Source organism: Phalacrocorax carbo, chromosome 1 (genome assembly GCF_963921805.1).
Source record: "Phalacrocorax carbo chromosome 1, bPhaCar2.1, whole genome shotgun sequence".
In the NCBI taxonomy this organism is placed as follows: domain Eukaryota; kingdom Metazoa; phylum Chordata; class Aves; order Suliformes; family Phalacrocoracidae; genus Phalacrocorax; species Phalacrocorax carbo.
The window spans coordinates 117,857,400-117,877,642 of record NC_087513.1 but is presented as its reverse complement, the minus strand read 5'-3'; the positions used below and the strand labels follow the sequence as shown (position 1 = coordinate 117,877,642).

Here is a 20,243-nt window from a genome sequence, read left to right as displayed (position 1 = left end):
TGAAAGTCCTCATTACTCCTAGGCTGCACTCTGGTTGCAGTTCTGATAAGTTTATTCTTTCCATTTTTATTTACTGATAGATAAAATTTAAGCAATATCTACGCTATGTATTACTACTTATACTAAGCATTGCTATTGGGAAAAAAAGCAAACTTGACACTTACTTTTTCTCAAGAAGTGACTTCTTTGGTTTCTGTTTATGTTGTTTAATACCTATAAAAAATTAGGAGGGTGTGGGGAAAGGAAGGAATTAATTAGCTTCAAAGGGAAGTTACCAATGAAGGGATTTTCCTATGTTCATGGTAGATCTTGAAATCAGAAAAGGTTACCATTGATTTCTTCTAATGTCTTCTTTAACTTGTCATTTTGTTGAACAAGATCCTTAAGTCCATCGAGAATATTCTTGCATAGTTCCTGAGCTCTCTCATTAGCTTCCAAAGCCAGTTCATGTTCCCCCAGTAATGAAAGCGCCTTACAGAAGTGGTAGTGACCCTACATGGACATAAGTTTGAATTTCAAGCATTCATTCACACAAATCAGAAAACAATTTATATCCTAAACAGCTGCCATAGACAGTACAAAGTAAAATTTAACATACTGAAAAGTTATCTACTCCACCTGTTTCAGTTCAAATGACGAATAATCAAAGTTTTCGACTATTCAGCATGCTGAAACAGAAAGATAATTCACTGGGGGTAGCGCCTTGCCTCTGGCTTTGGAAAAGAGCAAATTTACTTTTTCCCCTAATCTCAACCATTACTTTGCAACTTTGTAACTATCCCTTATTTACTCTTCTTTAGGCCAAGAATATTGGAAAATACCTGTTGGTCAATCAGGACTTTTTATTGTAAGGACTACGTGTAGCCTTTTTAAAGCACTGTGATAACATAGCTACACACAACAATGTAATAAATGTTTTCTTCTGTCTTTACATATGTAGAACACCATGTACCAACACTTACAAGCATGTCAAAATAATATTTCTAATATAAAAATACAAGCAAACTATGTACTTGGCTGACTGAAGCAGAATTCTTAGTCCACTAGGTGCTGTGTTCGTTCTACTATCATTAGCGCTAAATGCAGATGAGAACACGTCACATCTACCCGGGGCAGACCTGTAATTAAGACTCTGGGTTCTGATGTTGCTTTACAGTACCAACAAAAGACAATTTTGAAACATATATGAAACTAACCTTTGGCCAATTAGGCTTCAAAATAGTGGCTCTTTTTCCATCAGCAAGGGCTCTCCTTAGAGAGGGGAGGGAAAAGAAGAGGTATTTATTATTTATACTTCAGAAAAATCTGCAGAAGACATGTACGAGGCACTATAAAAATACAAAGGGAATAAAAGAACGGTTCATTCACCTGTGTAAAGGCATGGTCAGATAACACTTCTTAACTGAAACTTACCTGGGTTAAAATGTTACAGTCTGAACTATTTCCCCACCAGATATTTATTCCCTCCCCCTACCTACAAGGTTTTCCAGCATTCTGTATATGTACCTATCCCTTAACTGGGTCCTAACAAAACGTTCCTTTAAAAAGCAAAGCCTTAATAAAAAAGCCTGAATACCAAACCTCAGTATTTTGACAGAAATTATATTAGAGAGCAGTTAGGTAATCATAGCTAGAGATTTGAGGGTGCAAGTATTAACTGCTGAGCTGAACTGAAAGACAGTAACCTCCAAAACTCCCAACAACTGAAGCCTGAAGAATATGCCCAACTGCCTTTTATATACAAGGTGTCGCAGCATAACTAGAATTACAATTTTGGTCAGGTCAGAAGAGAAGCAGACTATGGCTACAGGAGAGAACACAGAGCAGCAGCAATGGCCTCTGCTGAAACCAACACTGCCCAAAGCCAGCAGTTACAGAGTTTATATACCTTTGGGATATACCACTCATTCTTCACTGAACTACAGCTATGTGTCAGGATGTATAAATTACAACAGAGTGGTCACATATGGATTACTTCAGATGAGGAAGCTTACAAATAACTCACTCCTTTGACAGCTGGGTCATGCTGACTCAGTCAGGCCTTTAGAAAATGTCTACAGCCAGACCTAACTTGAGAGGCCTGCATCGGCCTGTTGAGGCTTTAACTATTTTACCTCTACAAAGGGCAGGAACATGGGAGAAAAAAAACCAACACACACACACACACACCCACACCCCCAAAATGCCACAAAATAACACAAACCACCACCCACACCAGACTTGTTTCACATGAAAGTGTTCATAAATTGCCTAGTCATTACCACAGTTTTTTGTAACCATTATATCAGAAAAGCCTGTCCAGAGGCATCTGGAGAAAGAGAATGAGATGCTCTGTGGTAATAAAAGCTAGTTACTGAAAAAAAGCCTGAAAGAGACTATAATTTCAAGACAAGGAGCATGTTTTACACAACAAAATTCTTCAGAGATTTCAGGAAGAATTAGTTCAGTGAAATTAAAGCAAGTTAGAACAAAAAAAATCTCCACCCCAAAATTAGAGAAACCCCAGGTAGTAATGGCAGAATTTAGAGATGCGGCAGTACATTTAAAGAAATTAGTAATAGAAAACACCGCAACAGAACTGGTGATTGGAATGGGAGAAATGTAACTTTAAGAGTAACAAAGTAACATCCATTGAAAGTGCCATGTATAGTAACCTCAGATGTAACATGGAGCTGCTGCCCAACAAAGGCACCGCAAAGGTGTAACAGCATGTTAGCAAGTACAAAAGTGACCCCAAGTGGATAGTAGAGTTGGAAAGAAGAAACCATCAGAGTGAATGTCACTGGCCTCATAGGAGGCCTCCCCTCCACACAGACAGCTCTCTAACCCCCTGTCGTGGTTCAGCCTCAGCTGGCAACTGAACACCACGCAGCCGCTCGCTCACCCCCCCCCCACCCCTGTGGGATGGGGAAGAGAATCGGACGAGCAAAAGAACTTGTGGGTTGAGATAAGCACAGTTTAATAACTACAATAGAATGATGATGATAAATGATTATGATAATAATGACAGTAAGGTTAATATAATAAAAGGGAAAAGGGAGGAAAGGGAAAACAGGGAACAAAAATGCAGAAACACGAACGATACAGCCGCTCACCACCCGCCGACCGACGCTGCCCGTCCCCGAGCCGCGACTGCTCCCTCCCTCCCCCGGCCAGCCCCTCCCAGGTAGCATACTGGGCATGACGTTACATGATATGGAATATCCCTTTGGTCAGTTTGAATCCACTCTCTTAGCTGTGCCCCCTCCCCTCCCGGCTTCTTGTGCACCCAGCAGAGCATGGGAAGCTAGACGTGTCCTTGACTAGTATCAGCGCTGCCCAACAACAGCCTAAACATCTGTGTGTTATCTCAACAGGTTTTTTTTCCATGCTAATTTCAAAGCACAGCACTATACCAGCTAGAGTGAAGAAAATTAACTCTATCGCAGCTGAAACCATGACAGTATCCACCCCTTATTCCATATCATTGACATCATGCTCAGGTCCCATACTATTCAGTACAACTTCAATAATCCTTATCCATCTTCTTATCCTTTAACAATATATATATATACAGATTTTCATTTATCATTCCACTAGTTTATGGAACACCCCTGTAGAATGCCTGTGAAATGTCCATTGAGTTCATTTAGTCCATGACTTTGGATTTCATCTCTTGTGAGGGTCCTTCGGTGCGGCGGTGTGCGTGGGGTCAGGTTGTTGCATGTCAGTCCTTGTTCCATCACCGCTGCACTGGTAGTTCGTGTTCTCTCACTGCTGCACTTTGCTCGGTTCCATTGAAAGTTCATTTGCTATTATCATTAATTGGGAGATTCCCACCATGATAACATTCCACTGATGCAACCATAGTAGTGATGACATACAACATCATATTACAATTAACAGCATATTATTCAGTTCATTGGCTGTTTTCACCCAGAATTAAATCCCCCTGGGGTACACACCGAACTCCTCCATCCTCCCGCATCACCCACCAAGTGCACCCAGGTCCTCGAGCAAACGCAATCCCACGAGTGGGTTTGCCTCTGCTGGAAGCAGGAATAACCCAGACTGTCTTGCCCAGCATATTTTTTATGTGCACTACAGGGACTCTATCCCCTTCCACAGTACGTAAGGATTCTGATTGGGCCGGGCCAGCTCGCCTGGCAGATCCCCTTGTGTTGACTAACCAGGTGGCTTTTGCTAAATGTGTATCCCAGTGTTTAAATGTTCCACCCCCCATTGCTCTCAGTGTCATCTTTAATAGTCCATTGTATCTTTCGATTTTCCCAGAGGCTGGTGCGTGATAGGGGATGTGATACACCCACTCAATGCCGTGCTCTTTGGCCCAGGTGTCTATAAGGTTGTTTCGGAAATGAGTCCCATTATCTGACTCAATTCTCTCTGGGGTGCCATGTCGCCACAGGACTTGTTTTTCGAGACCCAGGATAGTGTTCCGGGCAGTGGCGTGGGGGACAGGATATGTTTCCAGCCAGCCGGTGGTTGCTTCTACCATGGTGAGAACATGGCGCTTGCCTTGGCGGGTCTGTGGGAGTGTGATATAGTCAATTTGCCAGGCCTCCCCATATTTATATTTCAGCCATCGTCCCCCATACCACAGAGGCTTTACCCGCTTCGCTTGCTTGATTGCAGCACATGTTTCACATTCGTGGATAACCTGCGCAATAACGTCCATGGTCAAGTCCACCCCTCGATCACGAGCCCACCTGTACGTTGCATCTCTCCCTTGATGGCCTGAGGTGTCATGGGCCCACCGAGCTAGAAATAGTTCACCCTTATGCTGCCAGTCCAGATCCACCTCAGCCACTTCAATCTTGGCAGCCTGATCCACCTGCTGGTTGTTTCGATGTTCTTCAGTGGCCCGACTCTTGGGGACGTGAGCATCCACATGCCGTACCTTTACAACCAGGTTCTCTACCCGGGCAGCAATATCTTGCCACAGTGCGGCAGCCCAGATGGGTTTGCCTCTGCGCTGCCAGTTGCTTTGCTTCCACTGCTGTAGCCAGCCCCACAGGGCATTTGCCACCATCCAGGAATCAGTATAGAGATAGAGCACTGGCCACTTTTCCCGTTCAGCGATGTCTAAGGCCAGCTGGATGGCCTTTACTTCTGCAAACTGGCTCGATTCACCTTCTCCTTCAGCAGTTTCTGCTACTTGTCGTGTAGGACTCCATACAGCAGCCTTCCATCTCCGGTGCTTTCCCACAAGGCGACAGGACCCATCAGTGAACAGAGCATATTGCTTTTCATCTTCTGGCAGTGTGTTATACAGTGGGGCTTCTTCAGCACGTGCCACCTCCTCCTCTGGTGATATTCCAAAATCTTTGCCTTCTGGCCAGTCCATAATCACTTCCAAGATTCCTGGGCGACTGGGGTTTCCTACTCGAGCCCGCTGGGTGATCAGTGCAACCCATTTACTCCACGTAGCATCAGTTGCATGGTGTGTAGAGGGGACATTTCCTTTGAACATCCAGCCCAGCACTGGCAGTCGGGGTGCCAGGAGCAACTGTGCTTCAGTACCAACCACTTCTGAAGCAGCTCGAACCCCTTCATATGCTGCCAATATCTCTTTTTCAGTTGGAGTATAGCGGGCTTCGGACCCTCTGTATCCCCGACTCCAAAACCCTAGGGGTCGACCTCGGGTCTCCCCTGGTGCTTTCTGCCAGAGGCTCCAGGTAGGGCCATTCTCCCCGGCTGCGGTGTAGAGCACATTTTTAATATCTTGTCCTGCCCGGACTGGCCCAAGAGCTACTGCATGAACTATTTCCCGTTTAATCTGTTCAAAGGCTTGTTGTTGTTCAGGGCCCCATTTGAAATCATTCTTTTTCCGGGTCACTTGATGGAGGGGGCTTACGATCAGGCTGTAGTGTGGAATATGCATTCTCCAAAAACCCACAACGCCCAAGAAAGCTTGTGTTTCCTTTTTGCTGGTTGGTGGAGACATGGCTGTTATTTTGTTGATCACATCCATGGGGATCTGACGACGACCATCTTGCCATTTGATTCCTAAGAACTGGATTTCTCGTGCAGGTCCCTTAACTTTACTTTGTTTTATGGCGAAACCAGCTTTCAGGAGGATTTGAACTATTTCCTTCCCTTTCTCAAAAACTTCTTCTGCTGTATTGCCCCACACGATGATGTCATCAATGTATTGTAGGTGTTCGGGAGCTCCACCTTGTTCCAAAGCATTATGGATCAGTCCATGGCAAATGGTAGGGCTGTGTTTCCACCCCTGGGGCAGTCGATTCCAGGTGTACTGGACCCCCCTCCAAGTAAAAGCAAACTGTGGCCTGCACTCTGCTGCCAGAGGGATTGAGAAGAATGCATTAGCGATATCGATTGTGGCATACCACTTGGCTGCCTTGGACTCCAGTTCATATTGAAGTTCTAGCATGTCTGGCACAGCAGCACTCAACGGTGGAGTGACTTCATTCAGGCCACGATAGTCTACCGTTAGCCTCCACTCTCCATTAGACTTCCGGACTGGCCATATGGGACTGTTAAAGGGTGAGTGGGTTTTACTGATGACTCCTTGGCTCTCCAGTCGACGAATGAGCCCGTGGATAGGGATCAGAGAGTCTCTATTGGTGCGATATTGCCGTCGGTGCACTGTTGTGGTGGCGATCGGCACCTGTTGTTCTTTGACCTTCAGCAACCCCACCACAGAAGGGTCCTTCGAGAGGCCAGGCAAAGTAGACAGCTGTTTAATTTCCGCCGTCTCCAAGGCAGCTACACCAAAAGCCCACTTGTAACCTTTTGGGTCCTTGGAATACCCTCTCCTGAGATAGTCTATGCCAAGGATGCACGGAGCCTCGGGGCCAGTCACAATGGGGTGCTTCTGCCACTCATTGCCAGTTAGGCTCACTTCGGCCTCCAATACAGTTAGCTCTTGGGATCCCCCTGTCACTCCAGCAATGCTGATGGGTTCCGCCCCTATATAGTTTGATGGCATTAAGGTACACTGTGCACCGGTGTCCACTAAAGCTCTATATTCCTGTGGGTCAGATGTGCCAGGCCATCGGATCCACACAGTCCAGTAAACCCGGTTATCCCTTTCCTCCACCTGGCTGGAGGCAGGGCCCCCCTAGTCCTGATCATAGTATTCATCACTCACTTCCGGTAGGTATGAATCACGGGTGTCTCTGTTAAGATCAGTCAGGCCATCAGCACTTCTGCTCCTCTGTCTAGAGAATTGCTTACGGGAAACTGGGGCAGCAGCTCTCCTGGAGAAACTTCCCTGAGTAATTGTTCTCCCTTGCAGCTCACGTACCCGTGCCTCTAAGGCTGAGGTAGGTTTTCCATCCCACTTCTTCATGTCCTCTCCGTGATCACGCAGGTAAAACCATAGGGTGCCCCGTCGTGTGTATCCCTTCTCTTGAGCCAAGGGACGATTACTCCTAATGGCTGAGATACTGGTCCGTACTGGTGGGGAGTAGGACATATCTTCTTTGAGTTGCTGGAACTCTCGGGACAGTTTCTCAACAGCAGAGACGAGCGAGGAAGAGAGATTCGCTTCATATTCCCGGAGTCTATCAATCAACTCAGCCACCGTTGGTGTCTCGTCATCTTTCCAGGACATCACTGCCAATGAGTTTGCATACGAGGATGGTGCGCTCCGTACAAACTTCCGCCACATGGGTCGTGTGCACTCGGCTTCATCTGGATCTTTGGAGGACCGTTGATCGTCCAGGTCACCATAAACCACCTCAAGCACGGCTAATTCCCTTAGATGCTGAACGCCTTTCTCCATGGTCGTCCATTTTCCTAGGCGAAATACAATATCTTCTTTGAAGGGATACCTCTCTCTCACCGCGGCCAGGAGCCGCCTCCAGAGGCTGAGGGCTTGTGTTCCTTTTCCAATTGCTTTATCAATGCCCCCTTCCCTAGAGAGGGATCCCAGTTGTTTGGCTTCCTTCCCCTCTAATTCCAAACTACTGGCCCCATTATCCCAGCATCGGAGCAGCCAGGTGATAACGTGCTCACCTGAATGACGCCCGAAATCTTTCCGTATATCCCGCAACTCACTCAAGGATAGAGATCGGGTAGTTTCCGTTTCTTGTACACATGGTTCCTCCTCCTCCTCCTCTTCTCGTGATGGCCCTGGTTCATCGTAATCTCTTTCTAAACGAGTTGACTTTCTCTTCCATGATTTCTTCTTGCGTATAGGGGCGACTGATACCGGCACAGGTTGGTCCTCTGGTTCAGCTGCAACGCTTGGCACTGGGGTTTGAGTAGCTGCAGTGCCTGTCGTGGGGGTTTGAGTGGCCGCCGTGCTCATCACCGGGGTTGGAGCAGCTGCAGTATCTGTCGCAATGGGTTGGGTGGCTGCCGTGCTCATCACCGGGGTTGGAGCAGCTGCAGTATCTGTCGCAACGGGTTGGGTGGCCGCAGTGCTCGTCACCGGGGTTGGAGTAACTGCATTCTCTGTTGCGGCGGGTTGGGTGGCCGCCGTGCTCATCACCGGGGTTGGAGTAGCTGCAGTCTCTGTCGCGGCAGGTTGGGTGGCCACAGTGCTCATCACCGGGGTTGGAGTAACTGCAGTCTCTGTCACGGCGGTTTGGGTGGCCGCAGTGCTTGTCGCTGGGGTTGGAGTAGCTGCAGTGTTTGTCGTGAGGGTTTGGGTGGCCGCAGTACTTGTCACGGGGGTCGGAGTAGTTCCTTTCTCTTTCCCTTGGGGGTACTGAATAGTGTTAAATAGGGCTCGATAGGCATAAGCCAGACCCCAGCACATGGCAGTGATCTGTATGTCTCTGGAATTGCCAGGGTGACAACATATTTCCTCCAAATGTTCTACTAATTTTTCAGGATTCTGCACTTGTTCAGGGGTGAAGTCCCACACCATGGGGGGTGCCCACCGTCTTAGGCATTTGCCCATACTTTCCCACATACCCTGCCACGCATAGCTATCAAGCCTTGGGACAGATCTCTGGATTATATTCTTAACTTGCTTACTAACCTTAGACAGATCTGATACCACTTGCCAAAGCAATATCAACAGATGTATCTTAACTACACAAGGATGTTCAAGATACTGAAAAGTTGTTGTAAGGAGGGAGGAGACATTACATAAGATATTAGCTACGGTGCCATTCTGTATTTCCTCCATAAAAAACTCCTCAGAGGAGGAGGTATAATTGCTAATTGCCTCCATGAGGTGGTAGCTGTAGTACAGTAACGGCTTCCATGCAAAACCTAAATAACTGATAACAGTCAAGGCCAGTGTTTTAATAACAAGTCTCCTAGGCAAAATATCTCTAATCACTGCAGAGCACAGCCAGCTGACAGAACCAACAGCAAGTTTTAACATGTACTTTACAATCAGCATGGTAAAGACTGGACAAGCTAATACTGCGAGCAGATTAATCAATGCTGTGACCAGCAACTGTTATTATCTCAAACCCTTCTCGCCCCACGTTGGGCGCCAAAAATAGACTGTCGTGGTTCAGCCTCAGCTGGCAACTGAACACCACGCAGCCGCTCGCTCACCCCCCCCCCACCCCTGTGGGATGGGGAAGAGAATCGGACGAGCAAAAGAACTTGTGGGTTGAGATAAGCACAGTTTAATAACTACAATAGAATGATGATGATAAATGATTATGATAATAATGACAGTAAGGTTAATATAATAAAAGGGAAAAGGGAGGAAAGGGAAAACAGGGAACAAAAACGCAGAAACACGAACGATACAGCCGCTCACCACCCGCCGACCGACGCTGCCCGTCCCCGAGCCGCGACTGCTCCCTCCCTCCCCCGGCCAGCCCCTCCCAGGTAGCATACTGGGCATGACGTTACATGATATGGAATATCCCTTTGGTCAGTTTGAATCCACTCTCTTAGCTGTGCCCCCTCCCCTCCCGGCTTCTTGTGCACCCAGCAGAGCATGGGAAGCTAGACGTGTCCTTGACTAGTATCAGCGCTGCCCAACAACAGCCTAAACATCTGTGTGTTATCTCAACAGGTTTTTTTTCCATGCTAATTTCAAAGCACAGCACTATACCAGCTAGAGTGAAGAAAATTAACTCTATCGCAGCTGAAACCATGACACCCCCACTGCTACAGCAATAGAACTGGCCACTTTAGTACCCACCCAAAGGAGCAGCGGAGGGGTGAGCATAACGCCAGGAAAATGGGCATGTGGATACCAATTTGAATTACATTGTTGTTATTTCTTTTTATTTCAGCAATTAGATCTGGACTAATAACCATGAGACCCTTAAGACTTCAATTATACTAACAATAAATTTTTAGGTTGGCTTTACATAAAGGTATACATCCACCCTGCTCATAAACAATATTTTCAGCTTAACAGTTGGCTTAAGGAAAATAACCCCCGTACCTGCACTGAACTCTTCTTCAAAAGGTTTAATAAAAATCACAATACTCACTGGTACTGAGGGTTTTTTTCCCTGTTTTACAACCCACATGCACAAAAATTTTGAATGGTATTACATACTTACATTACCAGGTACAGCTAATATTATTCATTTTTCTTAATATCAGTTGTCTGAGGTAGTAACATCATAATTACTATATACTTAAGTTTTAAAAATACTATTTTCCTGAGCATATTGCTAATTTTTAACTGCAGATCACCACATTTGAGATTAGAAACAAGGGGTTACTTACTTGTACTGCCCCGTGAGAATTAAACAGAGAGCTCGGTTTCCATACAGAAGATGGTTTGCAGGACTTAAAAAAAAAAAAAAAAAAAAAGAAAACTTACTAACGTACATAGCTTTTGAAAATCTTAAGAAGAAACAAAAAGAAAGTTCTCACAATGATTGTCTGCAAGCACTCTAGCACTAACAATTATATACAAGCTTCCTTGAATAGCCCTATGATTTACAAGTCAGGTCATCAAGAATATTAGTTTTAATTATGTAATAATTTGTAAGGTTTGGGCCCACTAATACAACTTCCAACCAATTCAAATCACACTCAGCCTACTTAAAACAAAGAAATAAAATAAAGACAGATTTAAACTCCTTCCCCAACTCACTAGACTCTGACAAACATATCAAAGCACACCTCAAATGGGTGGAAGGTATGTCTAGTACGTTCCCTACAATCTCAGCTTTGTTTCAAAAAAAGAAAAAAAAAAAAAAAAGAGTGTGAAGCATGGAAGAGCTAGCTCGACTGTCACATAGATCCCATTTTATTTTGTTCTGGAATTCCTAACTTTGAAGTCCTAATTAAATCAAACATCTCTGGATTGCTGGGTCTACAGCTTTTTCGTAACCCTCTGCCTGACTGGGCAGAAGTTCTAAAGAGCTAGAGCATTGTCCCCAATATACCTAACGGAGAATGAGAGGGGGGAACCGGTATATGTAATCCAGCGACCACCTGAAGGGAAGCCAAGGGAAGGCGCAACTAGTTAAGGGCAAGGGTGCGATGCTGAAGCAGATGAAGTCAGCTCACACTGGGAGAATGAGAAGGCGAAGACAGTGCACAGAGCAGATGAAGGATTCCCTAGCTACTAGACATCACTGAGCAGAGTCCCTTCCTTCGACAGGGTCGTAAGGAAAAAGAGCAATTTCTAACGTACAGCTGTAATAACAGCTCAGCTCTACAGCTCCTGGAATACATGAGACTTCCTTTGCTCTTTCCAAGCCATGGGATTTCCTTTGCTCTTTCATTGAATTCTGCTCCTTCCTCCCCCTCAGCTACCCTGAGCAAAACCTTATTAGCCTGCTCCACCATCTCAGATACAGTCACTTGACCAAAGTCTGCCTACCCAACTTTTCAAGGAGGCTGAAATCAGCTTGAATTTGGGATTGAAATGTGTCCTATCCCATGACATAAAATCTGAAGCAAGACACCAGCAAAATGCTAATCCTTTCAACTGCACAGTTATAAAGCGACAGACTTCAAAATGAAAAAATAAGAAGCTGAAGGTGCAAACTGTTTTATGAAAGGTGGGACTTCATGAAATTCCCCGTATTTCATAGACATCAGAACTTGTAAAAGCAGCATTTTTGCATGACTGCAACATAAGTAGCAATTACACCAAACCACCGTCTTGTACCTAGTTCACAATGAGTGTGGACTACAGGAAGGGGGCAAATGCTCTATAAGCATAGGACATAAATTCTCATTTTACCTCTGCCTCCCTGCCCCTTTATAGAGCCCAGGAAAGTCTCCAAAGCCTTTCACCAAATGATTTTTGGGAAGAAATTCAACAAGACTTGCAAAAGGAAGTTAAGCCTGTCGCATAGAGTTGCCAAGAACAGATACTTAAAAGTATTTGTTCTTGTTCACTAGTTCTATGTCATACCTGATATGATAAATATTCACAATAGTTGGTCATACTGTTCTGCTGGAAGAATATTTAGGAGGGATGATACCAAAAGTGGCCGTTACACCAAATAACTTATTTCCTTGCGGGTTTACTACATTTACTATTAGTCATTTTAGATCAGCTTTAAACCCTTAGAGGACCTTTGTGGCAGTAAAAGTACAACCAACTACTAATAGCAAGAAATAAAACAAAAAAAAGCGCTATGTAACACATTTTAAATTAGGTATCATTTGGCCTCTAAGTAGGTTGGCTCATGCAAAACTACACAAAATTAGGATAAATCTGAGTAGGCTGAATACATACAATATAACACAATAACCCAATCTAGTTAACCGTTTAGTTCTTACCAAAACTCTATGGCTTTAGTATATGACATTATAGCACGATCAAAGTTTCCTTGGGAAAATTCCTCATTTCCTTTCTGTTTCATAGATTCACTGTTCTGTGAAGTCAAGAAAAGAAAACAATCCAGCAACCACTGTAATTAAACTCAGTTGCAATGAGAAGTAAAGAAAATTTGACAAGAGGCAGCTAAGTTTTTATGCTTGTAAAAACAGAACATTACACGTGCACTATCAGTTGTAATTTAACACTCTAATTCATTGTAATTAATAACCTTAAAAGTGTAAAAATAGAAGTGTTATACAGACAAGAATACAATGAACAATAATTAAGAAGCAGGACTAACAGAAGCTCTCCTGGGTTCCATAATATAGTTGTCATCAAAACCAAGCATGTGTCAAATAGCAAAATGGGCTGAGTACAGCACAGCTCAGCCAGTTCCCTACTCAGTGTCTTTCAGCGTTGCTCCCAAACAATGGAATTGTAGCAAAGACAACACAGAAATTAACCAGACTCCCATAGGAAAAAAACCCAAACATCTACACTAAAGAAAAATTTCAAGGAAATTCAAAGGAAAAATGCAAAGAATTTGAGAGCATCTTATTTCTGTGTTATAAGGATCAAGTTGAACAAGCCTCTATTTATATTAACTACATTTCATTGAGTTTTTGGGGGGAGTGAGAAGGGGTAGACTGTACACTGGCAATGTAAACAACTGATGTTCTGTTTATTAGGCCAGGATTTCTCAAAGAAACTATTTATGTCAGGAAATTTACTCACTCAAGCTTTTGAAACCTTTATATTTGATCATTTGGTAATTTATAATCTTTCATCATAAAAAAGTCCCCCAAAACAACAACAAAATAGAAAAGCACAAACACATTCTGATATCTTCTCTCACCTTCCTACAGTTTTCACAGGTCACAGCTTTAAATTCTTCAACTAAATTACAATCTTCCAAAGCAACTTTAGTAATGTAACGTTTGCCTGCAGACAAAATTCAGAAAAATACAATGGGTTACCAAAAAGTTACCGAAGACAAGGAGTAGGGTTTATCTGCTGCTGCTAAGAATCAAGCTCTGTTTTCTGACTGGAAGCAAAATTTGACATACCAATTAAATAATAGAAACAAATTAAGCAACAGAAACGTTCAAAAGAAAAGGAATTATTTATTATTGTGTAAGCTCAAAATAACTGGCTGCAGACTGTAAAACATCTAAGCACTTGCCTAATTTAAAGCAATCAACTGAAACTCAATTGTTTTTTAAAGAATTTGCATTTTAAAAATTTGTACAGGCTTGTATTTTAAAGAATTTGTACTTCAGTACTTAACAATAAAAAGATTCTTCTCCCTACATGCAAGTTTGATTTCTACCACCCTGTTACTGCAACAGCTGAGCTAGAATGCATATACGCAAAAAGTAAGACCAGAATACACGCCATTTAACACTCATCAAAAACAGCAGGCGTTGGAACTTCAGCAGAAGCACTGCTGCTAGTGTTGTATCTTACGGTAACTCCCATGAGCTACCTAATCTAATTTTTGAAATATGACTAACATCTCAATATTTTGACAAAATCCTCTGCCAAACATTTAACACAAAGACCCAAATAATATTTCAGGCAACTTTCAATTTAACCCTAAGTTAAAGGAATACAGGGCACACATACAGCCCATAATGGACACCAAAGTGAAAAAGTGTTCTGAGCTCCTGTTCAGAAAGAGCACATGCACTGTAAATATGACCCATATATAAAGATTCAAAGAAGAATTGGCTCATTCAAGTAAGCAAACAAAAAAACAAAAAAACCACACCACAAAAAACCCACAGCACCCCCACCACTATTTTCCAGTCACTTCTAGACTAATGAAATACATACAAACATTAACTATGTCATAACTACAACATAGGTAACTTTCCTCACAATTGTCCTTCAAAACTGTTCATACTTACATTCAGCAAAGAAAATTTCAAGATAGATCCAACCAAAATCACCAAGTTTCTCCAGTCTCTGCAGAATACTGCCATCACCTGTGTATCTGACCCAATCAAGTGCATCCCCAACATCAAAGACACCCTATTTCAATTGAAGAAAAGGAAAATAAAAGGAAAAAATGGTAATTGTAATTCTATACACAGCTAAGTCTTAAAACAAAAGCAAACACTACGCAAACCAACAACTCACTGGCAATACAGTGGAAACATTCTGTGCAAATATAACAAACAATACTATTGTAGCACTTACATTATACACTTGTTCCTGATTTGTTAGCCTTTGAAACAGCTAACAGCTCACAAATATAAATATCTGGATAACTCAAGCACACCATAACACAGCATATTCACAAAATAAAATAGCCATTCTTTCAACAGAAGATTCTATGATTCAATCATTCTATGATTCAAATTATAGAATTTGATTTCAAAACTACTTCCTGATGAACGCATACAAAATTGCTTCAGTGGGAAGTGACAAGCCCAATTAGAAAAAGCAACATTCTCCAGGCTGTTAGACACACAGGCCAGGGCTAAGACTTAATTCCATAAATCATTACTTCCTTTCTATTCAAATTAAATTTAAATTGTTTGAGCTACAGAGCTTTATTTGAAGGAGAGGGATTGAGTGAAGAATGCCTGTTGCCTGGGATACTCTCACATTATCTGGGCCTACAGATTTCAAAAAATAATTTTAAAACCCACATGACTAAGACAAGTATCACTAAAAATACAGGAACTGGGTTATCCAGCAGTAACATACAGTTGTACCTATTCTGCTTCTATTGCTACTATCAGCTATGATACTGTCTTCTAACTTCAGTGTTTTTATTTTCACTTTTGTAGTTAAAAGGCAGCAGAAACTAGAAAATGGGGAAAAAACAAGTGACAAACACAGGGAAACTAAGAATGTTCGTCATCCAAAGTTTACAAGCTGGAAAATGTAATGAGTATAGATCTACTGTACACTGACTTTAACAATGAAGATGGATCAGCAGATTTCCAAACCACACCCTTACTTGGCCATTCACAAGTCCTTCAGATTGAATCAGTAGCACTAATTGAGAATCTCATAAAAAGATTACCAACCTGTCTCCAAAGAGGAGCACTTTCGCATCATTTCAGTGATCAAGTTTAGCCCTGCTTGGAGCCCTGTAGCCCCACCATACAGCATTGCCATGCTTAGTAATAGGCCACAGGCTTTGTACAGAGTTTGCGAGGCCACAGGGCTTTCTCTGAGTTTGTCCCGACCTGCTTATAGCTCTGCTTTAACTTGATTTTAACTGTAACAGCAATTTTCCTTCAAACTGGGTGGCTATGACTAATTTGGTTTACTTTTCTATGGTACAATAGCTTTCACACAGACAGTAGTAACAAAAAGTTAATGATGCTATGACTAACATAATGATGCAGTATAGAGAAACACAAGCCAAATATGACAGAGCGTAGGCCATGAAAATTGGAGACACCTAATGCAGTTTAGAAAAGCACAGGCATAGGATAGTTAAAGATGGGGCAGAAGCTGCCACTGGAGAACCAACGGCTATAAACAAGTGGCCAAGTTAAAAAAATAGAGCTGGACAAACTGTAAAACGTACTGTATATAGTAAAATTGTATGTAACTTAAACCTGCAGACCAAGGAAAAGAAAGAGAAGTGTATAGAAGTGCAATACCAAACATAAAAAATAACCTAAGCAGATCCTAGAATGAGGAAGAAGAAAGCGTCAACAGCAGTCCTTGCAGCAAAAAGACTCCAGGCAATGACAGCTATACCCCCACGCGCAAACACCAGACAGAAGCCATTCATTTTAGATCCCAAGGAGCAGTTCAAGAGTGAGCACAACACCTGGAAAACGGTCAGATACTATGAAGAATGTATATTACAATTATAACTGCATTATCATTAAAGCGTTTTTCTGTTTCTTCATAGTTGTTTCTTCATCTTCTATCCCCTTCTGCCATAATTAATTCTGGAAGATTTCCATTATATTAACAATAACTTCTTGTCTTTATATGTCAAGTACGTTTGCCTTTTGCCCATACTTAGACTTTTAGCATAACACACCAGCACAGAAAGAGAGGACAAAGCAAAACACACCACCAAGATAGAGCTGTGTGCTTATGTGAGGGGATCTAGGAATCCTTGAGACTGAAGGCAGAGAGAGCACCAAGAAATCTCAAAGAAATGAGCCTTCAGCAGGAAATGGCAAATCTGCAAAAAAGCAAAAAGGAGAGCCACCAGCAGGTAACAAGTGGATACTGGTGGGCTGACCTGGGCTTCAGCTGCACAACCCAAACCTACCCAACTACACTGCAGTAGCAACATCCAAGAGAAAACATTTATTTTCAGCATGTGAACCACCCCCAGAGTTCCCATTCTGTTCTTCTTACACAGATGATACTTATTTAATTTTGTGGCTCAGAGTTGCAACAACTGGCAACTCCAGTCCCATGTACTACATATTCCAAAAACCACAGTATATTTATGCAAGCATTTTAAAATTTTGGACATTTGTACAAATATTTTTGTTTGTATTCACAGATACAGAAGCATTCCTAGTAAAAACAATTCAAGAAACTTACATTTTCTATTCTGCTGCCAATTCTCAGTATGCCACCGATAAAAGGTGGAACGTTCTGGAAGAGGGATAGAAAACAAATAAAACCAAGTTATTAAGATTTTATAACTTTAGTTTCTATCTGGTCAGGTTCAACTCAATAACATTTTCTGTTCTGCCAGAACGCGGTATCATTTGGACAGTTGCTCTGGTCCATTTCAAAGTTTCAGGAAATATTCTTGTATTCAGTAACAAATCTCCTACCATTTTTGTTTGAAAATTTAAAAAAATTGATGTGGAAATAGAGAAAGCATGGGTACTGTGACATCTCATTAGGAAAGTCAATCGCTTTAACCACTTCTGCAGTTATCTACATACCAAAGAACCAGCTGATACATCCAATGAAAACCATCCAAAACAACAGTACTTCCTCTCCTGAGATCTTCTGCTCCTCCAAATAAATTTTACTATTGGATATACAATCTTTTACATTGAGAAGGAGACACAGGCTGAGGAAGTAAGAAGAGGGAAGCAGAGGTAAACAAGGAAATGGGAATATACACAGACCCTCTTGTAAAAAGATCGAATGGGAGACTACCAGCGGAGGAAACAGCACAAAGAACCCATCACATGAGACAAAATGGAAAAAGTGCAGGGACATCCTGAAGTACAAGGAGGTGAAAATAGAGCACTCGGACAGCCTGAAGGAGGAAGCAGCAAAAAGAGCATAAGGAAGTATGCATCCACAAGATCAATATAGTACATGAATACCTTATCATTTAAAGTCATATAACAGTAAGTTGGACTGGAAAAGCATAGCCTGGTGTTGAGCACGTGTCCTGGTTTTGGCTGGGATAAAGTTAACTTCCTTCCTAGTAGCTGGTACAGTGCTGTTTTGGATTTAGCATGAGAGTAATGTTGCTAACACACTTAGCGTTATCAAATTTAGTTGTTGCTAAGAAGTGCTTACACCAAGTCAAGGTCTTTTCAGCTTCTCATGTTCCACCAACTGAGAAGGCTGGAGATGCACAAGAAGCTGGGAGGGGGCACAGCCACGACAGCCAACCCAAACTGGCCAAAGGGATATTCCATACTATGTGACATCATGCTCGGTATACAGACTGGGGGAAAGCTGGCTGCAGGGGCCACTGCTCAGAAACTGCTTGGGAACCATTTGGCAGGTGATGAGCAACTGCATCGTGCATCACTTGCTGTACATATTCTATTTTTTTTTTTTTTCAAATTATTAAACTGTTCTTATTTCAACCCACAAGGTTTGGGTTTTTTTCCACTTTCACTCTTCCGATTCTCTCCCCCATCCCACTGTGGTGGGGAGTGAGCAAGCAGCTGTGTGGCACTCAATTGCCAGCTGGGGTTAAACCAGAAGAGCACAGAATCCAACAAATTTTTTTAAAGACGTGTCATACCTAAATTTAAAAAAAACAAACAAACAAGAAAACCAACTCTTCTCTAACTGCTGAGAACACTTCTTATTCTCTCCTCTGCACTGTTATGTTTCTGTTTTAAGTCAGCAAGGATAGCAAATTCTAAATATCATGTGTTGAACGAGGGGAAAAAATAACCAAAGGGAAAAAAAGTTCATCTGGGAATGCTGCCATTTTTCTCACTGATATGACCCTCTTTCTTAGCCACTTACAAGGGCCCCAGCCAACTGCATTATTGACTCTGCAAATATTTAGTAAGTTATCCCAACTGTAATAAAGCCTATGACACACTCTCTTTCTAGAAAGCTGCAATTCAACTATCCCACAATTTATTCACTCCAGGAAAAGGAAATGTCTAATGTAAGATATAATCCCAACCTGCATTAGGTACAGATTCAATTAACCTATTACACTTGAAATCTTACACAAAGTTAGAATATAGTACTTACAACAACTCCTTTAATTAAATCAACAAGGTCTTCCAAAACTTCTAAATCACAGAGTCTCTTCCAATTCTGGTCTAAAATCTGTGAACTGCTTAAAAATAAAACAAGTTGTTATTTAGAAAAGTAACACCCTGTTACATGGTCTTAATTGCTAATATTTATAGTAATTAGATGTAAGCAAGAGCGTGGTTACAAACTCAGTCAAGCCCTTTGGGGCATGGAAGGGGGGAAAAGCTGCAAAACTTTTGGTACTTTTGAAATAAAGGGCCTCCATTTAAAGTACTTAAATACACTCTTAGATTCCAAACTTCAGAAACCCATTCTTAATATTTTAAGACCTTAACTAACTTAGCCCACTGGCAAAAACACATTCCTGCAGACAGTTTAACCACTACTGAAAGTGTACAACAATCTTTCACAAGTAACAAAAAAAAGGTAAAGGCTGATGAAATAACTTTGACAACATGATCACTTACCTCCAATCAGCAACCAAAGAATTACTTTCGCTTTTGAAGAGAAGAGGCCAAAAGATACGTATTCTAATAATGTTGCAATATTCTCTTAGTATGTCAACTGGCTGACTGCACCACACTTCACAGGGATCAACGTCTTCAAGAAAACAGTTGGGAATTAGACTACACAATTCAGGCATTACAAGTAATCAAAGTTTAAACATTCAAAAACATCAGTTATTTCCATACTGTATCCTTAAGTACTACCTAACAAAAACAAGAAAACTTGCATACTCTGAATACATCTGGCAACTTGAGTTTTTTTATAAATTGAAGGGGAGAGGCAATTTATATGGAGGTAAGAATAGGGACCTGCTGGCAGGCTTTACATTCCTTGCTCAAGGAACTGCCTGTGTTCTGAATTTTATTGATACATTATAAATGAATAAATCCATCCTGCTTCTAAATGAGGAGCCTAACAAGGGCTGTGAGGTGTTTAATGGCTACTTTCAAGATGAAACAAGAGCGCCTTCTAACTGTACCCATTTAATTATTTTCTACAATAAATCCACGGTAGTGTGGCACATAGCAGCATAGTACAAAGACATCAGCAATATTCTTCTTTTTTCTTCAGGGGCCATTATGTGCATGATGCACGGCTCTTCCAAAAATATAATCCATTTCCCTCAGAGACTGTCTTTAAA

The 20,243-nt window shown here is 42.2% G+C and overlaps 1 protein-coding gene across 3 annotated transcripts in view; it reads right to left on the bottom strand.

Annotated features, from left to right (window-relative positions):
• TTC3 (tetratricopeptide repeat domain 3) overlaps positions 1-20,243 on the bottom strand; it is a 71,262-nt gene that overhangs the window by 46,326 nt on the left and 4,693 nt on the right. For 2 of the 3 annotated variants that reach the window (XM_064471557.1, XM_064471574.1), the window contains exons 4-13: positions 19,564-19,696; positions 19,091-19,178; positions 17,222-17,275; positions 14,596-14,719; positions 13,542-13,627; positions 12,646-12,740; positions 10,627-10,689; positions 1,197-1,251; positions 330-492; positions 165-213 (exon numbers count right to left, since the gene is read on the bottom strand). In XM_064471557.1, coding sequence (XP_064327627.1) covers positions 165-213; positions 330-492; positions 1,197-1,251; positions 10,627-10,689; positions 12,646-12,740; positions 13,542-13,627; positions 14,596-14,719; positions 17,222-17,275; positions 19,091-19,178; positions 19,564-19,696 — 910 coding nt within the window. The remainder of the gene's footprint in view (positions 1-164; positions 214-329; positions 493-1,196; positions 1,252-10,626; positions 10,690-12,645; positions 12,741-13,541; positions 13,628-14,595; positions 14,720-17,221; positions 17,276-19,090; positions 19,179-19,563; positions 19,697-20,243) is intronic. The other variant, XM_064471566.1, reaches the window with a different exon arrangement.